The 23,943-nt window shown below is 38.6% G+C and overlaps 1 protein-coding gene across 1 annotated transcript; it reads right to left on the bottom strand.

Annotated features, from left to right (window-relative positions):
- Positions 1 to 4,985: 4,985 nt before the first annotated feature.
- Positions 4,986 to 23,647, bottom strand: PHYH (phytanoyl-CoA 2-hydroxylase). The gene is made up of 9 exons (XM_075208656.1): positions 23,403 to 23,647; positions 18,475 to 18,530; positions 14,560 to 14,670; positions 14,161 to 14,329; positions 11,055 to 11,136; positions 8,655 to 8,836; positions 8,192 to 8,341; positions 7,772 to 7,906; positions 4,986 to 6,410 (listed from the first exon to the last, which is right to left on the bottom strand). The coding sequence occupies exons 1-9, from the start codon at positions 23,469 to 23,471 to the stop codon at positions 6,357 to 6,359; spliced, it is 1,008 nt and encodes a 335-aa protein (XP_075064757.1). The 5' UTR covers positions 23,472 to 23,647; the 3' UTR covers positions 4,986 to 6,356.
- Between the last annotated feature and the right edge of the window lie 296 nt (positions 23,648 to 23,943).

Consider the following 23,943-nt stretch of genomic DNA (forward strand, 5'->3'; position numbering starts at 1 on the left):
CACTTCCTGTCCTCTCAGCCACGCACCCGTTTACATTGGGATTTACTTACCGTTTATCTTGAGGTTTAAATATTAAACGAATTACCGAACCCTGTGCCTTGGTATAGATAATTGAGTAGGCATATTTTGCCTAGATCTTAAGTTTATTTTGGTTTTCAGGCACTGTCCCAGTAGGTTTCTCCTCTGCCTGTGAGGCTCGAACCTACTCCCTTGCCTTTCGTTTCTAGACACTCATAATTTTTCTTTCCTCTGCTTTCATTTCCTTCCCTCTCAATCCTACCCTCCCCACCTTCTTACCCTTTCGGTACTACAGTTTAGGAGATTACATCTCTATTTTGGGTGTTCCTCCTTAGAACACCGATTATGACCTTTACATCACTCTCTCTTAATGTTAAAGGGCTAAACACCCCCCAAAAGCATTCTATGTTATTCCACACACTACTCAAACTTAATGGTGATATCATTTTTTTGCAGGACACTCACTTCAGGGCTGGTGGCCATCCCTCCTTGTCCTCAAGAAGATACGGCTAGACAGAAATATGAATTGTTCGCACAGAGCCAGGATATATCTCATAAATCTATAGAATATTTTTATATAGATGAGGGGGTGCTCTATTCCATATTGAAATGTGGAACAGACAAAAGAGAAAAAAAGAATGGATTGACAGAGCACTCCTATCCAAAAAATGGATCAAGGTTAATATCAATACGTATCGGGCAAACTGCCTTTATTAATATTCATAGAAAAAACATATCTATCCAAATGATGTAATTAAACCTCATTGGTAAAAAGTGAAATATTAAAATAAATAAAAGATAATGGTGAGAAGAAAAATAGTAGTGTATTAAAAACATAGGATAGTGGAGCCAGATAGGGAAACAGGGAGTATATGTTGACTCGCTACAAATCGGTATAGTCACCCTTAATTCCACAATTAGAAATAAATTGGAACAGATAGAGGACTAATGATATTATTCCCTTATAGGAATGGAAGAGCATAGGGAAAAGTTCCTATGGATATAATGTGTATTGACTGGTGATAACAAAAAATATATATCAAAATGTAATGGGACAGAAATAATATTGATCCGAAAATAATCTTGTTCCTTACTGTTATCTAATATGGTTCAATACACTCGAAAAACATTGGATCTAATCCATAATCTTCCAAGATAATATATGTACAACGCATCAAAGGACTGGTGGGAAAAAGATATGTTTAAATATATATTTTATTATTATTATATTAATCCCACATTCAGTACTGTCACCATGTAATAGAAATAACTGGGTCTATGGTACTGGAGAATCAAAACAGCGTTCAAATGAAAGTTGTTGCCCACCAGATTTGAACCATTATAGCTCTCACTGAATAGCCTGGAACTAAGTACTAAGGAGGGATATACTCTGTGTGCGTATCATCCCCAAAATGGAAAGTATATCCGTTGATGGTAGCGATTACACTGTATTCCCTATTGAATGATATAAATAGCGCTATTGTGCATTAAATATAGACCACATAGTTGGTAATAACACAAGCGCTCGCGGCATCACCGCAAACACTGGCTCCACTTCCGGGTATGACGTCAGTGTTGACGTCAATTACCCACAAGCCCCAACGTAGGTTTCACTTCAAAAAGCTTTATCAAGAAGATACTCCAACACCTACTATTCCTTTCACTCTACAAAGAAAAATGGAGTTGCTAGTCTTCTTCGCAACTCAGTTCCTTTTGTCATGTCAGCAGTAAAGGACGATCCCGAAGGCCGGTTTCTCTTCCTGACGGGAAAGATTGGTCATCTTGACATAACCTTTGCCAATATCTACGCTCCAAATACAGGTCAGACAGCCTTTTTCCCACACTTTTTCTCGGAATTACATCAATTCCGTAAGGGTCTGCTCTTACTAGGGGGTGACTTTAATACTGTTATGTCCCCTCTTTTAGACAGATCAGCCTCTAGACATTCCTCCCCACCATCTTCACATACAAAAAAACTTACAAAAACAAGTGATTGAGGCCGGCCTAAATGCTGTATGGCGAGCGTTATACCCCACATCTAGAGATTATACATTTTATTATTTTCCCCATCAATCCTATTCTCGGATTGATATGTTTATGGGTTGCACAAACATCTTCCAACACATAAAAAAGGCCGATATTGTCTCTAATACGTGGTCAGACCATTCCATACTATCGCTCACGGTTGACCTTTTTCAGAACCCTCAGGGAAATTGAACGAGACTCTCCTTAAACTCCCTGGGTTTAAAGATCTTATATCCGACTATCACCAAATATTTTGAAATCAACTCAAATTCAGAGGTACACAAGGCGGTTATACGGGGAGATATCATTCAGTTCGCCTCCCGTAGAAAAAAAGAATGTAATGAGACTCTCAATAAACTTACACTCCAACTTAAGAATTTGGAAATATTGCACAAGGAGTCTAGTTCCCACTCATTAATGCAAGAGATACAAAAGACTAGAGGAGAAATCCAATCGATTCTTGCAGAAAAAATAGAACGCCAGCTGAGATGGCTTAACCAAACTTTCTTAGAGAAAGGCAATAAGGCCGATACACTCTTGGCCAGGAGATTGAGAGTCAAGCGAGGCTCTCAAATAATCAATTCAATCAGAAACAAAAAAGACTTGTCTTATGATCCTAGGATCATAAATAAAACTTTTCATAGCTATTATGAAAGCCTGTATAACCTCCACAAGGACCAAACCTCCCCGAGAGCTTCTCTCCAAGCTATCAATACCTACCTAGACAAATGTTAGTTACCCTCACTATCTCCCCATCAGGTTTCTACCCTTAACAAAGCTATCTCTAGCGAAGAAGTAATATTGGCATTAAAATCACAAATGAATTCTAAGGCCCCTGGCCCCGATGGCTTTATGATGTTATATTACAAAACATTCTCCAAAGAGCTGGTGCCCCACCTGACCCAGTTGTTTAATTACACTTTAATGGGGGGCAAATTTCACGCAGATTCCCCTCGTTCTACCATAGTGGTGATCCCTAAGCCAAATAAAGACCCAACCTGTTGCCCCAGCTATCGGCCTATTTCACTAATTATCGCCGATATTAAACTTTTTGCCAAAATATTGGCAAATCACTTAAACGCCTAAATGCCAACCTTAGTCCTTCCGGATCCGGTGGGCTTAGTCCCCTCAAGGCAGGCCAGATGCACAATAGACATTATTGCCCACGTTAATCAGAATAAGATCCCATCAGTTGTCCTGGCTTTAGACGCTGAAAAGGCCTTTGATAGGCTCTCGTGGCCTTTCATGTTTAGCACACTAAGTCACTTTGAATTAAACAGGGCTTTTCTATTGGCCCTTCAGGCCCTATACCATCGTCCCTCCTCTTCGGTGTTGACAAATGGGCTTTTGTCCCAGGCTCTCCCCTTAGGCAACGGCACTAGACAAGGGTGCCCCCGTCTCCCCTGCTGTACGCCCTGTGCATAGAACCATTGGCTGCCGCTATCAGACAAAACTCAGATATCACAGGGATTTGCATTGGTCCCCGCCACTATAAAATATCACTATTTGCAGACGATGTTCTATTAACACTCTCCAACCCCCTTATCTCGCTTCCAAATCTACTTGGAGAACTTAAAGAATATGGGTCCTTGTCAGGGAGCTGCGAGCTGAAATCCAGCGAGATATTACCGTATTAACGGTAATATTTTTAGAGCGCGAGTATTTAGCGGAACTCGCTAACAATTGAATACCCCCCTTTGAGCGTTACTATCATGCAGTTAATCTTAGCCATATCATCTCCTGGCAGTCTGCCCCGGGGATTAAGAGGTGGTTCGATCTGGAGAACGCACATACACCGGACCATAACTTGAACTCGCTTCCCTGGCTCCCCAGAAATCATAGGCCGGCCTCAGTTTACTCGCACCCTTCCATACAATTCACTCAACTTATGGGACAAACTCCACAGAAGGTGGGAGCTCACCTCATTCCCTTCTCCACTTACCCTGCTGTGGCACCACCCAGATTTCCCAGCAGGAAACCTCCAGTCATACTTGCGTCCCTGGCAGGAGGCGGGTATCACTCAGTTTACCCATATTCTCAGAGAATTTGTCCCCCAGACTTTTCCGGACATGAGAGAGAAAAATGGCCTTCTTTCGGCTTTGCACTTTGCTTACATACAAATAAGAGGCTACACCTTTTGAGAGGAGTTGTATGGATCGTGCCAGAGCTCCAGGATTGATATCACTGGTTTATCATACTTTCCTGGGTCCAAAGTCTGATCTCATTGAATCGTTTGAGGAGGCCTGGTTTCAGGACACCGGTAAAAGTTATGGATCAGGAGGGATGGGCCCGGCTCAGGCTGAGGATTTCCAAAATCTCCATTAGCACCTCAATAAGAGAGAATACATTTACAGTGTAAACAAGAGGGTACTTAGTGTCAACAAGACTACACATAATTTATCCTGATACTTCAGATCTATGATGGAGAGGATGCGGGGAGGTAGGCTCATTCTACCACATTTGGTGGACGTGTTCTAGTATCTTTAATTTATGTTCCCAGGTCGCTGACCTAATCACAAGAATTTTAGAAATCATGGTGTTGCCTGACCCAATGGTCATGCTGTTATGCTCCTGTTTCAAAGCCCTTAACAATCAGGGGGACAGACTCGTGCAGCATATTTGTGCAGCTACTCGTCTGCAGATAGCGAAAGAATGGAAATCCCTTCATCCACCAAGCCTTCAAAGTGTAGTTTCTCGTGTTTGGTACATGGGCACAATGGAGTATATTACCAGCTTTCTTCTTAACAAAATTCTAAGCTTTCATAAGGTGTGGGACTTTTGGTACTTCTTCCATCAAGCATCAATACCCGCCACTTAGAAAACTGCATTATAGATGTATTTACCAGGTTTTCCCCTCTCTCCCTTTACCCCTTTACCCTCCCCCTCCTTTTACTTTACTATCTTTCCTTCAAAAAAGAAAAAGAAACAGCAACGACACAGAGTTTCATAGCAGCAGAGTCCTTTATCGTTCATAACTGGATCAGATCAATCCGTTTTATTTCGCATTTTCATAGGTTAACTCACAGCTAATTCATAACAAAAATGTCTACAATGATATGTCTTATGTTTGGTTTTTACTTTTTGTTTTTACTTTTTGTATTTTTACGGACATGCTTTGAGTCTTCTGTCTCAGCATTTTCATTACCTACTGTTTGGAACTCAAGTTTTTGCAAAAATAAAGAGTTTAATTCCCTGAACAGCTCCTCTACTCCAAATAGAAATCTGAGACCTTTCACACCCACAGTCACTTGGTTGCACTAATCCATGGGGCCATCCATAGAATAGGTGTAAATGCACAGAAATGAGAGTATCATGTGACATAAGAGGGGAGGAGACATTCGCGCAGAACGTCTGTATTTTCTGCAGCTTCGGATATGACCCTTATACTGGAGTTTTTTTGCCTGAGGCAACAGATACCCCATGATGCTGTCAAACAAAAAGGCGTTTCATATTGATGAAGGTTTTGGCACAAGATGTGAACTGACAGGACCATGTAAAACACAGAGACCAGGTAAAATACAAGACCAGGCTGGTACAAAAATATATTAGAGATTTGGTGCTAGTTTTGCACAGACCATGTTTATAATATTAACAGTTAAATGGACAGAATATGTTTTTTTTTCCAACAAATTACAATTTAATTCTCACACAAATGATAAAGTGCTCCATGACAACATTTAAGTGCTTAGTTTTAAATTACAATGCTTATTACCACTGAGATTTTCATAATATAGGTCAAATAAAAGGCTTTAACAGCACCCTTACTTAATGGAACATAAAAATATGCCATATAACAGTGGTTATGATATTAGCAGTAATGCTGAGGTCTATGAGAGCACCATACGTTATAAATCTCTTCTGAATGTTAAAATTTGCAAAGGCAGGACATTAGTATTAGTATTAAAGTTAAAATGATAAAGCTGGAACAGTCCAGGAAAACATGTAGAGGTAATCTGGTGTCTGAGCACAAACTGTATGGTACATCTTATTTAGTCTGCATTCATATGGGAAGTACACAGATTATCTAGCTAAAATATGTAATGTTAAGTTTTGAATGATATTCATCCAGTACTATGTCCAGTCTTCTATCACATCACACATTTATTACAGCTTAAGAATTTCATGCCCTGACTTTACTATAGGATCATACCATAGTCAGCAATCAAACCCATTTAGAGAAATTTGTCAGACTATAACTTGTCTACAAAATTAAACAAGAATTTCACATCCTTTCTGAATACAATCACAGAATTAAAATGAGATCTTTAAAGAGACTGTGCTGTTCTCTTTAAGGCCAACCATAAGGACTGCAGTTACAGATTTATTCGCTCTCCTTGAGAAACACGTCCTTTTGCCATCCATGCGTCCTGATGAAAGAAACAAGATTTGCATAATTAAAAAACATCAATCCTTTAGAATAAGCAATTTACACGGAGAAATTGGTTTAGTATAAATAAGAATTATAACTATCAACATAGAATAAGTAGAAGTATAAGGAGTGCAGCTCTTGTTTTACAGAAAAGTAGCAACATTTTTGGGACTTAAGAAAGACTATTGGCAAGGTCCAAGAGTTTTACAGTGTTATGCAATATATGCCGTTATTTCATTTTCCATGGATCTGGTGCAAAGTTCAAATGTCACTGGAGCCTGAACAAGGACTTTATATTCCTGTGAGTATAACTAGAACAATAGACTATGTCATTAACTAAAGAAGATGCGAACATGTCAGCTACCTTGTAGACTAGTGTGCCTAGTGACACTGCCACTAGCTGGGCTAGCTGTTGTGAATGTCACAGTGGAGGAATCCAGCTGGTTTCTGAGCCTAGTTCTTATCATCGAATATGAGAATTGAGCAAGCAGTCTGCTTTATGGATAATTACTTATCTTTAAACTGCAATTCTCAAATGAGAAATGAATGCAGCAATTTACAAGATTACTACTTATTCATTAATATTACTGCCCAAAGAAAAACAAACAACTACATAAACAAGGTTTTAACTGAACAAACAAAAATTCCTGTATGAATCAATTACCTGACACACACTGATAGACATGACTTGCATACATATTGAGGATATTGACTTATTATTCTATAATGGTTGCAGGCAAGTTAAGTTGGCCATTTACACAGCAGTCTGGTTTTTCTATATGACAGCAATAAAGGCCAAATTGTCACAAGGGAACATTTCCAAGCTGATCCACAGTCCACTGCATCCACTGACAGCATGTCCCACCTAAACTGATCAAAATTGTTGTGCAAAAAGACAACCATTTTAGGCCAACTTGGTCAGCAACAGTAATAGCCAAATTGATACATTTAGGGAACCTCTCATGTAGCCCTTAACTCTTCTTTTGTTTATCTAGCAATTACTTGTAACTAATGGTTTGGAGCTACCACTCAGCAACACTGGGCATCTCCCAGGATCAGATATGTGCAAACACTGTTTGATGTTTCCCACTACAGCACACTAAGAACAGATCCCTGGCTCTGTTAGCTCATTTTACAGAAGCGGTGTCTCGCCAATACGGATCTTTTTCTACTGCAACCTCCCTGATAATAAGAATTTGATGCCTTAGGCTGCATTTGCCCCCAGACTGCTCATCATGGGTCTTAATCTGCCAAAATGCTAAAGGAAAATGTGTATGACCAGCTTTATTAGCTGAAAAAAAAGTTAAAAGACAAATAAAGAAAACAAACTGGCAATGAATGTAGTAGACAAAGCTTCACCTTTAGAGAGATCTCAAACTCCAGTCCATAGCGCTTCATTGCTAATTCTACCACCTCCTTCTCAATGTTCTCCTGGGATGTGCCCTTGACATCTATATACTGGCAATCTGAGCTGGCATAATGGCAGGAAATTGCCTAGAATTACAAAACAGAGATTAAAGACTTCAGACGTTTACTGAATATGTTGCAAGGACAATGCATATAATACAAACATACCCAAACAAACAGATGTTAAGGAGAATGCCAAGCCTTTGTGCTCATTTACAGAAAGCAGGGTATGCCAATAATAAAGGCCAAATTGGCACAAAGGGGCACAACGTTTACAGCTGATGTACAACTGCCTGTGGGTATGTGGCCTATGTGATATTTATGTTCACCACAGGACATGTTGTAATTATTTATTCTGCTGAATTTGCTTACCTTCCTGAAGCCAGCTGTCTTGTTCATTCCAGAACCGTGGATAAGGATTGGATGAAAGAATACAGTATCTCCTTTTTCCATGACTAGGTGCACTCTGGGAATGCTTGGGTCATAATCACGCACCCCATGGTACATCTTATTAACGCCGCCCTAGAAACAAAAAATGAATGTGTATAGTTATATAGATGTAACGGTTTAAAAAAACAAAAACGCAATATTCCTCAATTTCTAAAGAATAAAAAATGCACAACATTTATTATTGAGTTTGGGACCATTTGCTCAACTCCCACACACAATCCTCATATCACTTACATATTTCATATGGTACTAGAACTGTGAAACGTCATGTCTTGAATGGGAAATGCCTATTCTTGTAATTTAGACAATTTCTGCAAATCATCATTCCTACGATGTAACATTTCTTTTTAGACAACATAAATAATAAGTAGGGGTGACTCTTTACCTCCCAGTCTGGATAATCATGCTGCTTGAGCACACCTGTGTGTGTTCCTGGAAGAACAACCAGGCATCCATTGCTGCGGTCAATTCGCTCCATGGCTGTCCAAGCACAAACAATACGGTCTGCAGGCCTGAATGGGAAGTAGTGCAGATCCTGGTGCATTGGGTGCCGAGAGGTCTTTTTACCTTGTAGAGAAATAACAATACACAGAAGCAATTGCTGATACTATCAAATCAGGGTTTCTTAATTCCATTAATTGTATATTCTCAGCAGTTTTAGAGCTTTCACTTTTTGAAAGAGGATGAACAACAACAAAAAAATGAAAATATGATTTATTGGAAGACATCACTTCCTTTAAAATACATAACTGCCCAATGACTGATCAGATTTTCCAGCCAGTCACATAAAAATACGATTAATCACTATAGTATTTTGGTCAGGCACAAACAAGTGGAGCAATCAGGTCTGCCAGTTGTAATGTTTATGGGTTGTTCTAGCAAGGCTGGTATGTGTTCTGTGCAGACAGAGGTCGTCTGTTACAAAGCGCAGAACCAAATCTGGACAGGCCGTGCACATGGACTTGCCTAGATCTCAGCTTTTGCGCATGAGTTTATGGAGCAATATGGTGGAGTAGGCGAAACAGCAGCAATTTGTACAAGCAAAGGAAATGCGATTGTGCACCTAGTTTTGCGGACCAGTTCTGAAACTGAATTTTATTTTATGGAACATGGATATGGCGCATTTTTAGGGTTGTTCTTTGCTATGTGGAGAGGCGCACAGCCATTTCTACTCCAGAGTAAGCATCTACCTTGAAGCTGTGATTGGTGGATCATCCCAGCAGCGGCACAAAACCAATGGTACACATTAAGGGCCTAATTTAGAGTCGGACGCATGTCCGTTTGTTCAGCGCTAAAAGCACTTTTGGCCAAAGATCCGTCTTAGTTTGCACTCTGACAGAGACGGGTCTCCCTGTTGCACATCTCAGCACTTGACATGGGGAGGTAGTGGGCGAGCCTAGCAATATAAAGGCGTGTTCACGCTCTTCACATGCTAGGCGGAGTTGAAAGCAACCGCAAATAGGCCTCTAGTAGACGCATCTTTTGCGGGTGCTTTCAGCTGGTGCAAGAGACCTAGATGTATTAAAAAAACAAAGTAAAAAAAGAATTTAAAAAAAAAAAAAAAAAAAAGGTGTGCACCTCCTCCCAATCAGCATAACCAACCCTTGTGCTGTTTGGGGCGGGGGGAGAACAATTTTTATTTTATTTTTCCATTTTTTTATTTATTTAACTATCTACTTTATCAAGTGCATGATACACTTGCACGCCAGCCCATAAGGCAAATAGAGATGTGTGTTTCTGCAATTTGCATAGTTTTATAAGTCGCACGACTTAGAATCTAAAGATCTGTGCCACTCTACATACTGTGTAAATTAGGGGATGCCATTTACACTTACGATTTCAGTGTAAATTGCGTCCCACTCTAAATGAGGTCCTAAATGCACTTTGTAAATGAGGTCTAGAAGCTTAAATTTCAGCAAAAACTGCATCAACAGTTATTGTCCTTTTGAAGGATTTGATGACGCACATACACACTTTATGCAATTATTTATTAAGAGCATTTTGTATGCACTCTTTTTTTTACCATATTACACTAGTATGAAAAATAATTTGTAAAATAAAAAAAAATTACATGCTGGATTTGCATTTTCTTTAAAGCATTGCCATAACAAACAATTATACATGCTTACTGTATAATAATAATAATAAAATTAAGATGCAAGCTGACATTTCTTAGGTTTACTGTATAGTTGATGTCCACTAAATTAAACCTATGGCTTAGTATAAATGAAGGGCACAAGATCGGCAATGTTAGTAGGCAACAGGTCTTAAGCTGTACTGGCAGTAATTGCAAAGTGAAACAGAATTGTAGTTTCATTAAAAGTTGATGCATGTAATTATCTTTCTAATAACATGCACCAGCCTATTATCATGTCTCCACTTGTATCACCTGGTAGCAACCTTTGTGGCACAATTCAAGTCTCCAATTATTGGGAATGAGCCCCTTTGTGCCTTGGATTTCAAAAATATCCTGCTGAATTAACCATTAGGGAGGGGTTGGAGAAGATGGTTTGGGGGGCATGTTGAAAATAGGGGAAAGAAGCCAATTACCGCTACCCTATCTTGGGCCCCATATGGTTCAGTTCTGCTCTGTACAAGTAGCCGTAACAAAGTACAGCTCTCAAAAATAGAAAATATATTGGGAAAAATCCTACTAGTCAGTGCATACCAACCAAAAATGTAAGGTAGTTGTTATATTAAAAGAATAAAAAAAACTGTGTTCCCTTTGGCTAATTTTTGTGATTTTCCAGTGCTTATTTTCATTAGAATCTGAAAAGCTACTTACCTGCATCAGGGGGCTTATTTATCAGCATGGTGTGCATGGACATGATGTTTGGGCCAGTGAAACACTCCACATATTTCAGAATCTAGGTGACAATCACATATTTCATCTAAGTGATACAAACATCCATATGACAATCTCTAAAATTACACAAGAGGTCAGAGATATTTGGTATTGCTGGAGCAAAGCCGGCAAAGAGAACAGATTTCTTTATGAACACGAACGTTGTTTAGAATTCTATTCTAAGTGATTTATGTGCACAAATGTGACACTCATCCTCAGGTTTGTACGGTTTTGGATAAATATAGATTTACACAAGGATAATTTCCTATTTTTTTTATATACAGTAATGTACTTATATTGCTGTACACCAGTCAACCTTAAAAAAATAAAAAGGTAAGACAAAGCGCAAGCAAGTTCCTTTCCATTTTGTGTATATTATATGTGTACAATGTACTAAGGGTTCTTGTAAGGAAGGAAGGGCATATATAAAAAGATAAACAGCAAGTAGGGAAGGTTGCTGCTAATCTACAATTATGTTGCTTCCTATGGAGTCATCTAAATTAAGTTAAAGGTTAATAAAAAATACTCCAACATTCATCCATAAAAAGTACACAATATGTCTCCTTTAAATTGATGCTATATTAGGTGAAACAAGTAAAACAAAAAAAAAAAAATCATAATTTGGAATAGCCAAGTTATGAATTGAAGTGAGCACTTCATGTAACACAGCCAAAATGTCAGTCAGTGAAAGCAATTCTGTGGAGAGGAGCCAACCAAAATATCTACAAGTCTGTTTATCATTAATCAACAAGTGCAGAAAACAGTGATGTAATGCGCTAAAACACTGAGCTTTTCACTAGATTAAAAGCCCACTGTATGATCAGAAGCAGCACTGTACAGATAACTCACATCAATTCCTGCCCATTGGAGCTTACAGTCTAAATTCCCTAGCATACATACACACACAGACAGAGACTACGGTCAATTTTGATAGCAGCCAATACCATTTGCATTCTTGTAAGCATAACATCATTGGGGGAGTTGGATATGAACAACACAGGATTTTTGTTTGGTGTCGTTTCCGTTCCCTGCACAAAGTGAATGAATATAGAAAATCTATCTTTGGGACTTCTTTTGGGACTATCATTATTAAGTTGTGAACATATTGCACTATTATTGTCCCTGTTTTGTGTCGTTTGAGTTTGTTATAGGTTTGGTATATCCACCTATAGACACGGAAAAATATTTATCACCAAGTGGGAGGAGCCTATATCCATATTGAACATCTTCTATGTGTTTAAAAGTCTGCGCTTAAAACGTACGTGGTCCATGATTTTATAACATTGTATTTTGGAGAGAGGTGGACTCTCCATTCCACGTATTAGGCTGCAATCTTAGTGAAGCGCCACATCATCCTACATTGTGTATAACAGCAGCCAATTAACCTACTAGAATGTTTTTGGATTGTTGGAGGAAACCAGAGCGCCTGGAGGAAACCCACACAAACACAGGGAGAACATACAAACTCCACACAGCTAAGGACATGGTCGGGAATCAAACTTATGACCCCTGTGCTGTGAGGCAGAAGTGCTAACCACTAAGTCACGTATGACATGGGTACCAACCTAAAACAGAGGTGCCTATTAGCGGTTGGTTGGCCTATATATAGGTTTGCAAACTTGTACCAAGTTCTCTGTTTTTAATGTTTATATTGGAAGTAGGTCATTTGTTTAGCATTTAGCCAATGAGTACCTGGGGATTTTTCTCTGTTCTATCTCATTAATGGGAACAAATAAGTCAAAATTTCCCATAAACAGAGTCAATAATCCCAGAGGTTTTCATTCGTTTTACCCCCAACATATACAATGAATATTATTAACATCTTTTAACCAAGACTTGAAATTATAATAGATTGTGTAATATTTATTTCAGAATGTTCTCTATATCCATTATTAGGACATATGTGAAGAATATATTATAGGTCAAATTAACACAAGAATACAGAGGTTAACAAACATCCCATAATTACAATATATGCATAACAAGAATGAAGTAGGAATTAAACAGATATCACTGTAAGAAAGTATTGTAAATAAGGATCAACTTTTGTCACAATCTGCATCCTGTGTCCATTACCTTCAGTGCTGTGCTCTGCAGACCGGCCCACCTTGTGTGTCATCTCCACTACTTTGTGCTAAAGTTCTGCAGACCATCACATCCTGTGTCTGTTGCCTTCAGTGCTGTGCTCTGCAGACCGGCCCACCTTGTGTGTCATCTCCACTACTTTGTGCTAAAGTTCTGCAGACCATCACATTCTGCCTCTGTTGTTTACAGAGTTATTTTGCTATTTCTGCCATACCCTACCATACTGCATCCTAATAAAAACCAGTTTGTTCACTACGCTCTCTCTGTGGTTTTATATTGGGAATCCTGACAGCTTTGACATGCAATACCTTGCAGAAAAACTATAATATTTCCACATAACATGTACTAAACCAAAAGATATTGGAAGAAAAGTGTATTTCTCCCAATGTAATAAAAGGGTACAAATAAACATGACACGTGTAAAAATAAAAAGGCAGATGCAATGCCCTCTCAATTTCATTGTTAAAGATAGAAATAAGGCTTAACCAACCAGGTCAATTTCAAATTGCTTTTCATGACTTAACAATGCTTTACATTCCTTTAGCGGTTTTAGAATTCAGGAAAGTGCCATACTTTTAGTTTTTAAGGACTTAAATACATTGGTTTACAACTACAAAAGCAAATATGCTTACATTAATGACAGGATGGCCCTAGAGAGGTAGCATGATCGGCTATTTAATGACACTTTATCACCAGCAAACTGTTGCACACACAATGTATTTCCATAAAACAGAACATTGTGGTGTTCCTTGCCATGCAGGTAGATGAGCAATTACACAAAACAAAATGTACCACACCCCCTCAAGTTTAGGTGTTCATATAGTGACAGTGTAGCTGGGTGCAGAAAATAGTATTGGTTCCACAAGTATGATAAGAACATTTCCAAATCACATAAAAAGAGTGAATCCATGCAACGTTTCAGCTATGGTGCGTGTTTGCTAGGCTTGGTGAAACACGTTACCTGAGGTAGGCTGCAGTATCTGAACAGGCCAGGAAGCTCCTGGAAGTCCTGAACCTTTGTAATGGCTTTTTGGTCTGGAACATATTCTGACTTGGCAATGGCCACATCTCGCATGACCACCATCCTAGGTGCCGTCAGCTCTTTCTTGCAAACTTTCTCAAAGACGTTCCTGAAAAGCAGTTATTGCCATTCACTAATGAAATTTAATTGCAGACATGAAGAAAAATAATAATAAAAAAATCTACAAATAATAAGCTAAAAACAATGTTAAAGCTGTTGTCAATAACTAAATAGGCTAAAACAGAGATAAATTACCTAGACAAAAAAATATAGATTAAACTCGGTATTCAAAAATTGGAAAATATAATTTGTATGCATCTTTTAAATAAAAAACTGTACCTGAAATCATCTATGTCCGTGTGTGACACTAGGTTTTTCACAAGTAGAAATCCATTTTCCTCATAAAAATGCCTCTGTTCTGTGGTCAAGAGGTCATTATCCAAAGTATAGCTGTTGGGAGTGAGCATAGTAAAATCAACCTCAACATTTTGGAGGATTTTGCAAACATCTGGAGGAAATAAGTAAAAGTTTATCCCAGAGGCATAATTAGAGGTAGGTAGCAGAGGCCCAGGGTGCAGACTAGACAAGATGGAGAGGGGACTTAATATTGCTTTTGGAAATATCAGGAGCCAGATTTAAAAAGAAAATAATAATATAAACAAAATAACAGCACTGGGATTTTGCAATAAGGCTGCAAATCATGGTATAATTACAAATTTACATGTCTAGGGTGTAGAAGTTCCTAGTTACATCTCTGAAGTACTGGGCCTGATCAACCATTAGGCTGATCAGGCTGCAGCCTGGGGCACTAAATCCCTAGGGGGCGCAGCGCTGGCACAATTAGCAAGCTTTTTAAAAAAAAAATAAAAAAAATACATTTTTACTACCTAAAATGTCTGCCTCCTCCATGATCGGGCTGTCGCTGGTCTCAAGGGGTGGTCCCGGCAGTCAGTGTATTAAATTACACTAATGCAGACAGCTAACTGCAAATCCAATGCCATTGCCCTGTCAGCTGTCCTGTCAGTGCAGCTGCGGTGCTAAGCTTAGTGTGTTCATGTGAGATGATCACATGACCACACTTGCTGCACTGATAGGGCAGCTAACAGCATGGGATGTGCCGTTAGCTGTCTGTCAAGAAGACAGAAGTGCCGGAGAGAAGAGGAGCAGAAGACTTAAAGGTAAGTTTTATTTGTTAAATATCAGGGGGGAGGAGGAGAGAGATGACTGGGGGGGGGGGGGGGGGGGGGAGGGGGGTTAAGGAAGTAGCTAGGGGGGGTTAATGAAGTGACTGGAGGGGGGTTAATGATTTGACTGGGGGCTAACGATATGACTGGGGGGGGTTTAGTTAATTGACTGGGGGGTTAATTAATTGACTATGGGGTGTGATGAATTGGCTAGGGAGGGTTAATGAACTGACTGGGGAGGTGAGCAAATGAGTGGGTGGGTGATGAAATGGATGATGGGGTCAAAACTTCTGGTGGGGGTTGATAAAAAAATGGCTGGGGGAGCTGATGAAATAGCTTGTGGGGGGCATGATCTCTGTATTGTGTGGCGGTGACTAGAATGCTAAACACTAGACAGTCAAGGCTGGTAGATGTTAGTATATGATTGATTTTCATTTTATTGTCTATATCTGTACTAGGGGTTTGTTTTATATGGTCATAATGGAATGATGTGTTGGAATCATTCAGGGTTTGTTAAAATTTTGCACTATAATACAATTTATGCACATTTTAAATACAGGACTCCAAACTTCCAGAAGCCAGCCAACTGACAACGATCCAAGTACAAGCAAAAGAGAACATCAGGTAGTCAACGCTCCAAGATCAGGCAAGAGATGAAGTGCAGAATGAAGTGTTTATGTATTAATATTTTACAATTTTGTGTGTATGTGTCTAATTATATATATATATATATATATATATATATATATATATATATATATATTTATTTATTAATTACACACACATTGGTTGGGTGGGGGAGCAATTGGTGTAGTAGCCTAGGGCGGCTGTGGCCCTTAATCAGGCCCTTCTGAAGTAGGTATATTATAACATAATGCCAACCAATGAATCATACTACGTTGTTTATTTCACTACAAACATGTTAATAAAGGCTTGAATTATTATACAGCATCTCAAAGTCTAAGACCTATATTTATGTTTATTAAATGTGAATATAGCTTACTTGCAATAATCACTCTTATTCTTGCTTATTTCTGATGGTTCACCAGCTTGTAGCCCTTTAGGCAATATCATACTTGCCAACTCTCCCGGAATGTCCGGGAGACTCCCGAAATCCGGGCAGGTCTCCCGGACTCCTGGGAGAGCAGGCAAGTCTCCCGCATCCCACAAATTGTTAGTCAAAATAACGCGATTTGCGGTGAATCGCGTCATTTTGACCCCGCCCCTCGCAACAAAATAACGTTCTTATCGGGGGTGTGGCCAAAATGACGCAATTTGCCGCTCCCACTCACCCCCTCTGGTCGCACCCCGTCCGGGATCTCCCGGATTTCAGCATGTGAAAGTAGGCAAGTATGGGTAATATCCATTGCCCATTTTTCTTTACAGTCTTGCACACGGTTAGCCTGTCTCCTAGTAGTGCATATTATTCAGCATTATTTAACCAGTATCTAGGTCTCAGAACAGGTTACTTCTTTAGGGCTCATAGTCATAGGTAATTACATTTTATATTATGTCACTGTTCTGTTGTGTTGTTAACTTTGGTGAGTTTTATACAGGGGCTCTGAATCTTTCTCTCCTGCTGGAACAATGGGATTTTCCAGCTTTATCTCTACCATGGGTATTTCCTCAGGCTATACATAAAGAGCAATTCTAACTGAGGCACGTGTTATGCGTTGGCTTGCAACTGGGATAAATGTATTAATGTATAATAAAGGTCTTCTGACAGACCCAAAGGATTATTGACTCAAAGGTTAGGCAGAAGTACTGTCAATTGTAATTAATCAATTATAATGTTACTGGCTTCCTTTATTTCTGCCAATGCACCCCAGATTTGTGACCTCATCACCTTCCAGTGCTCTTCACATTGTTTAGCCCCAATCCTAGAGGCTTTACCTAAGCCAGGTAAATTGTTCCAAATATCTTCTTATTGAGAAAAACATGTTGGGCTGTAAGTTCTCAGCTACATCCACAGTGCTTTATTTGCTCTTCCCAAAATGGATATTCACTGGGAGCTATCTTTTGGAGACGATATTTGTTACTTGCCAATTATATTGTTATATCCTTCCTGAAGTTATTTTTTTCTTTTGTTAGAGAGGAAAATGTCATTTTTTATTTAATTTTCCCTCTTCTGGATCATCCACAGCTACTACTTCTTATAATATGTCTACCCGTGCATCAACCTTGGCTCCCTGCTGAGTAACCAAACCAAAGCCCTCTAGTGTCCACATACAAGTACTATTGAGTATGACACAGATTAATTTATTGGGAGCGAGGATGGGCAGAACTCACACACACAAAATCAAAGTTCGTGTATTTTCCCTCTGATGAGGTGACACGTGATCTTGAATTTGTTGCTGTATGATAGATAGAACTCTTGTATTATGGAGCCAATTGTTAGGGTACAAAATAGTTGGCGATTTTTTCGCTAAACACGTTTACAGCTGCCATATGACACTTTCTGAAATGTATCTCACATAACGCAATATATGAAATTATTAGCACACAGCCAAATATTTCCATTTTACTTATATACTTACATGACTGCAAACTAGCCTATATTTGTAATGAATAAATGAAACCATTAATGATCTAAATTGACATTTCATAATACGCACAGCACCATAGATGTGCACTAGTAATTTGAAAGTTTCAGTTCCCTGTATTGGCTTGTGTCCTGATCCGCTCTAGCTTTCTCTGGTTTGGAATAAATGGTGTCTCTTTTGCTACTTTCCACAAATGGTAATATACATTCTAGCTCATCATCCTTTTTTCCTACTAATATGTGTAGTGTCATACAGGGCCGTAACTAGGGCTGTGCGATAGGGGGCGACCGGCCAGGGCGCAACGCTGAATGGGGGAGCAATTTAGGAATATTTTAGGTTAATTTGGTTAAAATTGAGGGCTAGCGGGGCTGCATTTGTCTTTCTCGCCCAGGGCGCTAGAATTCTCAGTTACGGCTCTGATGTCATACAGTGATAATAGAGGAACTCCTAAAGAACAAAAAAAATTAGGCATGGATCATAAATTTAAAACACAGTAAAACAGAAGGTATAACTGGAAACAAACTTACCAGAAGTTTGTTGGGTGACTGGCAGATGAAACCTGACCCGACACAGGGACTGCTGTCTGAGACTTAATGTAAGGTAAATATAATACTTTTGTTCAGTGTAAAAAAAAGATACAAGGGGTGTAAGTTTTCTTGTGTTCTTAAAAGTTTTAGTTTTACTTTTTGTAATTTCATTTATCTTGTCTTTAGGGGGGTATTCAATTGTTAGCGTGAACGGGAAAAAACGAGCGCTCAAAAAATATTACCATTTATACGGTAATATTGCGCATGAAAAGCGTTAATACGGTAGTTTACTCGCGGAATTTCGCGAGTAATTACCGTATTAACGCTAAGATTTTTGGAGCGCTCGTTTTTCCCCGTTAACGCTAACAATTGAATACCCCCCTTAAAGTCATTTTTTTCTTTTTTCCACAGCCTGTAAATGTCACGGTTACAAAAGGCTATCTAAGAAAGCACTAACTTTTTATACAAGAAGCGAGCAACGACTGAAACATGGGTGAATATGGGCTTCATACAATGTAAGCTCTATTTATGGGAATGTGAATAGACAATACTTGTGTGCCCACAGCATGCCCACATACGCTTCTGTTGTACAATACATTGTTCACTACTTATTAAAAGTGAAGGAAAGTTAATGCATAAAACCTGCATTCACCTGTGCTCGAAAAGTGATTGTGTGAAGGCCTGATCAAAGGTGGAATACATATGAAGCAATGTATCCCTCTACTGTAAATAAGAATTAAATACACATTAACGGACGATCTCCGTTGATGTTTCTGTAAATCTCTATACACAGCATGTTCTAACTTCAGAACCTGTCAATTACAGTAAAGATTTATTTATTTACCTTTCCCGGACAGAGGATCACTTGAAATCATTATCACATGCATTGGTCATGACCGTGGCTGGTCCAGAGTACAAGGATGAGACCTGTCACATAAATGTGAGTTCCTATAGTCTGCATCCCCGGACTAACAAGTCCTAACAGGAGTGCAGGTGGTGATGACGTTGCATTAACCTTTTATAGAGGTTACGGACCTCTGAGTGCTCTTCCAATGTCCAGGAGGTGTAATGCTCATTAAACCACAAGTCCATTTAGGAAACTATTGTCAAACATATTACTGATTAATTCCAGTTATGAGAAGGTATAGAACTATTGGTGCAGTCATGAAGAAAAGTAAAATTCACTGCTAAAATAAATTCTAATCAATACTTGTAGAACACGCTTAATCATAATTATAACTAAAGTTTATTCTCTGAACTATATAAAATAAAATATTGTTCGTTTGTTTTGATACAATGTATAATATAAGCATCGAATAGCACCACTCTTAGACTGGGCCGTAAGACTAATCAACCAGTCACTGTTTTGGTTTATTTTTTAAAGTGGCTCAATTTCACATTTTAAGAGTTTGTGTCCTTCTGACATTAAGAAATTCTGTCTTCATTCCATTCTGGTTTTGACAGGGGAATGGACAGAAGAAGAAATTTCACTTTGCAATCATGAATCTCTATGGAAAGACACTGTTGCAGTGTACACTAGTGTCTTTACAAGGTGAATGTTCCGTCACCCACCTTGGAAAGGCAGCTTTTGAGCACTGAACCGGTATCTCTCCATAGAGACAATGCTCACTGGTGAATCAAGCACCTTATCTCGGCCTACAGCCTTGTGTGTTTATATGGTCGCTGAACTCTTCAGCAACTTCCAATATCCATAGAATTTAAAATAGGGGATGCATCGTTCCATATCTATTTATTTGTTTGTTATTTTGTTGCAGAAAACGACTTCTCTATTTTACATGTACAGTTTAGCAATGCTTCCGAAAATATTTAACTATTCGAATAAAAGAAAAATCTGTTTGTTGTATGTCTTAATTATTGATTTCACACAATATAGATAATGTTGATTTTTTGGGCAATGCATTCCTATTTATAAATGATGCTATGCAGTTGCCTTTAAATAATTTTGAAATGTCTTCATTAGCAAGGTGAGGGTCTTTCACTTCCATTTGTCTTTATTTTTCCAGGAGTAGTGGGCAGTCTATAAACTAATAATCATACAGCCTTGATTTCACCTCAGGCATAACTGCCTGCTGTGTCATACATAGTTCTGGCATGGCTGTGAGTATAATGGGGCAAACAGAGGCAGCAGTCTTTAGAGGAGATGCAAAGTGCAAAAAAAGTAGTTTACAGAATGCATATTTTTCTTGTTAATGTGTAAATTAGTGGTTTCTATATTTTTGGTATATCTAATGCTTAAAAACACAATGGGTCTTTTATTTTGTACAATAATTATAAACAAATATTCATGGTAGTTCATGTAAGGAATGGAAAGGGAGTCCTTTAAGTTTCCACCTCAGGCAGAAAAATGACTACACACCCCTTGTATTCCGGTTTTCTTATATTTAGAAGACTGTTCTATAAGCTGAATACCTTTGAGTAGAAGAGACAGAGAAGCAATAAACCCTACATGCTACATTTTATCAAGAATATAAATCAAGTACTGTGGAAAACAGACAGCGACCTTTACTTTGTAAAGTGCAAATGTACACACAGTGACTAAAGTTCATATCGTTCACTCTTAGCAACCCTATACTGAAATATAATCTATGACTCATTGAAAGCTATGGAAAACCTTTTCCCTACTTCAGCAATCCATAAAATACCCCATTTTATTTTATTTTTAGCATTAATTACATATGACAACAGAAACAAGCATCTGTGTCAGGGCCATCTTAACAACATTATGGGCCCCCGGGCAAAGCAGTGCACCGGGGCCCCTAGATATAGATATAGATATAGAAATATAGATGTATACAGATACAGATATAGATATATAGAGATAGAGATAGATAGATGTACTTGCTCAGTGACCGTTGTAGGTTTTTTTTGCAGGATTATTCTCATTAAGAGCTGTGCCTATGGGGCCCCCTTGCCTGTGGGGCCCCCGGGCAGCTGCCCATCATGCCCAATGGAAAAGATGGCCCTGATCTGTGTGCATCTTATGTTTCCTTTTGCATTTTATCGATGCAAAGGTATGTGATGCTTAATGGAGTCTATCAGCAGAGAAAACTGTTCTGCATTTCTAGATTGTATGTTTTTTTTAAAAAAAAATTAAATAAACAGTATCCTTTGCACCAAATTTTTTTTTTTCCTGCCAAATCCGTTAATGGAAACAAGGAACGTACGTACTAAAGATTTTTTGTTCAAGAGGTTGCACCTGGCAATGTTCAGGTGCATGGTCAACACAGCCTGACAATCTTTGATAAGAATACTTGATCTCAATGGAGAATACACTGACACCTCTTCAAACTTTCCCTGTGCCAATGGTGCACTCAATACTGCCAACTGTTTAAGGACAGCAACAATATGGGCAGCATGTCGTCGGTGGTTAGAGTTGTATAAATAGGCAGCATTCTGGCAGATATCTGGTCCCAATGGCAACTGCCACTCCACATTATTAGCTACAGAAGCGGGGACCACAAGTCCTCAGCACTGGAGAGTAGAAGACCAACCCCAGACTCCAACACTGGGGAGAAAGAGACACTTCTCAAGAGCATCTTGCTGTTGCTCTGGCCTTGGTTGTGAGACACCCGCACAGCTCATTTTCTTTGGCAAGTGGCGCCCTCTAATACATACCAAAATCTCTAATGCGTATGCACACATAAATTAACATTTTTCCATTCTTGGCAGCACAAAATTACAAAATAAAAGAATTATCTTTTAAAGAAAATTATGCCAGTGTGTGACACTTAAATATATTTGCATACACATTTAATACAAAATTACAGACAAAATGGGTTTGTCACCTTGTGAAGCAAAATAATATTGAGAGATAATTGTAAACAGCCTATAGCTCTGTGGTAAGATGTTACAGTGAAAACCATTCACCTTGTCATATTTTGCATCCAATTTTTTTTACCCATATGCACACAAATGTATACGTTTATTAAATTAACCTTTTCTATCCGAATGTTTTATTTTACCTCACTAAATATTAAATTGTAGTAATGTACATGAGAACTGTATTCGAAATGAAGACAATAAAATAACATTTAACTGTTTCACCGTCTCTTAAGAACCATGAAAACACCACCCTTCGTTTAATTATTACCACCTTCAAATAACCATTGCAATTCTACAGACTACTAATTAGATGCATTACTTCTAGAATGGCATTTCAGAACTGTTACTAGTCTGTATGTTACAAAAAACAAACATAAGAAACAAAAACAAACATAAGAAATAATAACATGTGACCATACAACATTATAAATGTTTTCCACTTTGTCTAGGAACAAATGTGTCTACACACATCAAACACGGTACTGTATACAGTAGGGTTTTATTTGTGTAATACCTTCCCTATTAAGGAAAGCTATGTCATATTTTGTACTTTACATAATGCTATCTAAGAAATATTTGCTTATAAATCCACAGCAACGCAGACTGTGAAAATTCCATTCAGCATACAGAAAACAAATGGAATTCTACTATGCACTTGGATAATTTTGAAAAACTAGAATATTTTCAGGGACAAACTTTAAAACAAATAATGATCATGGAAAACTTGCTGGTATTTACTATGTAAATATTAACTTCTAAAATTCTTGAATAAGAATAAAGAAAAACATTCAATATATAGGAAAAGAGGTACAGACAGTACTGCTCACTTGGTCAATTCTGAAAAGCAGGGACAACTATTTAAAACCTGGGACTAACACTAGAAAATAGAGTTGGCAACAATGTGAGACATGTCCCATATAAAATGCCCAGTGTGCTAAACATTTTGCATTATGTAACGTAAAAGTAATTCCTTAAGCAATTAAGTTTTCGTTACATAGGCAATGTTAAATGTGATCTTAGAAAGGCTTTAACTGTTTTATCAGTTTACTAAACCTTATATACTTCATACACCATGCAAAGGATACGAGGTGCCTCTGGAGGACAGAGAGGCGGCCACTTCCTGCAGGGACGATGTGGGGGCTCCAGGCCTGCATGTTACTAGTGATATCCACGGCTATTTCTCCTAACACTCGCTCTGCTGGAGGTCGCCGAGATACCCTGCTCAGACTGCCTGGACTGATATGTACACCCTCCTAATCAGCAGCTTGCCGAGCACCACCCCGGACGAAGGGCAGAACAAGCCCAACGAAAAGGCCAGGCAATAATATGACGTCAGGTTACTGTAACAGGAAACACCCATCATGCTAACCATCGTATGTATGCACACACACAGCATGACCACGGGGCCTGTATTCCACATATTTCTCTTCAAAACCATATACAGAATAAGTAGAATATAAAATAACTCATTTACGGAGATATTAATAGAGATCAAGGGACTTGCTTAATATGCATTCCACCTGAAGTAAATCCAGGGACATTTAGAGAGCCAAAAGAGATCATGGAAACTCTTCCAAAATTGGGAGCTCATTATGTTGATTATGTACAGTCGACAACTTTGAATAC

This window comes from Mixophyes fleayi, chromosome 4, assembly GCF_038048845.1.
Source record: "Mixophyes fleayi isolate aMixFle1 chromosome 4, aMixFle1.hap1, whole genome shotgun sequence".
Lineage (NCBI taxonomy): Eukaryota > Metazoa > Chordata > Amphibia > Anura > Limnodynastidae > Mixophyes > Mixophyes fleayi.

What these genes read in the sequence shown, in the direction of transcription:
- PHYH (XM_075208656.1), bottom strand. Translation starts at nt 23,471, where the DNA reads ATGCAGGCCTGGAGCCCCCACATCGTCCCTGCAGGAAGTGGCCGCCTC. An exon ending in CTGTCCTCCAGAGGCACCTC is followed by an intron (nt 18,531 to 23,402) that starts GTATCCTTTGCA and finishes ATTAAGTCTCAG; the next exon opens with ACAGCAGTCCCTGTGTCGGG. An exon ending in GATACTGCAGCCTACCTCAG is followed by an intron (nt 11,137 to 14,160) that starts GTAACGTGTTTC and finishes ATTGTCACCTAG; the next exon opens with ATTCTGAAATATGTGGAGTG.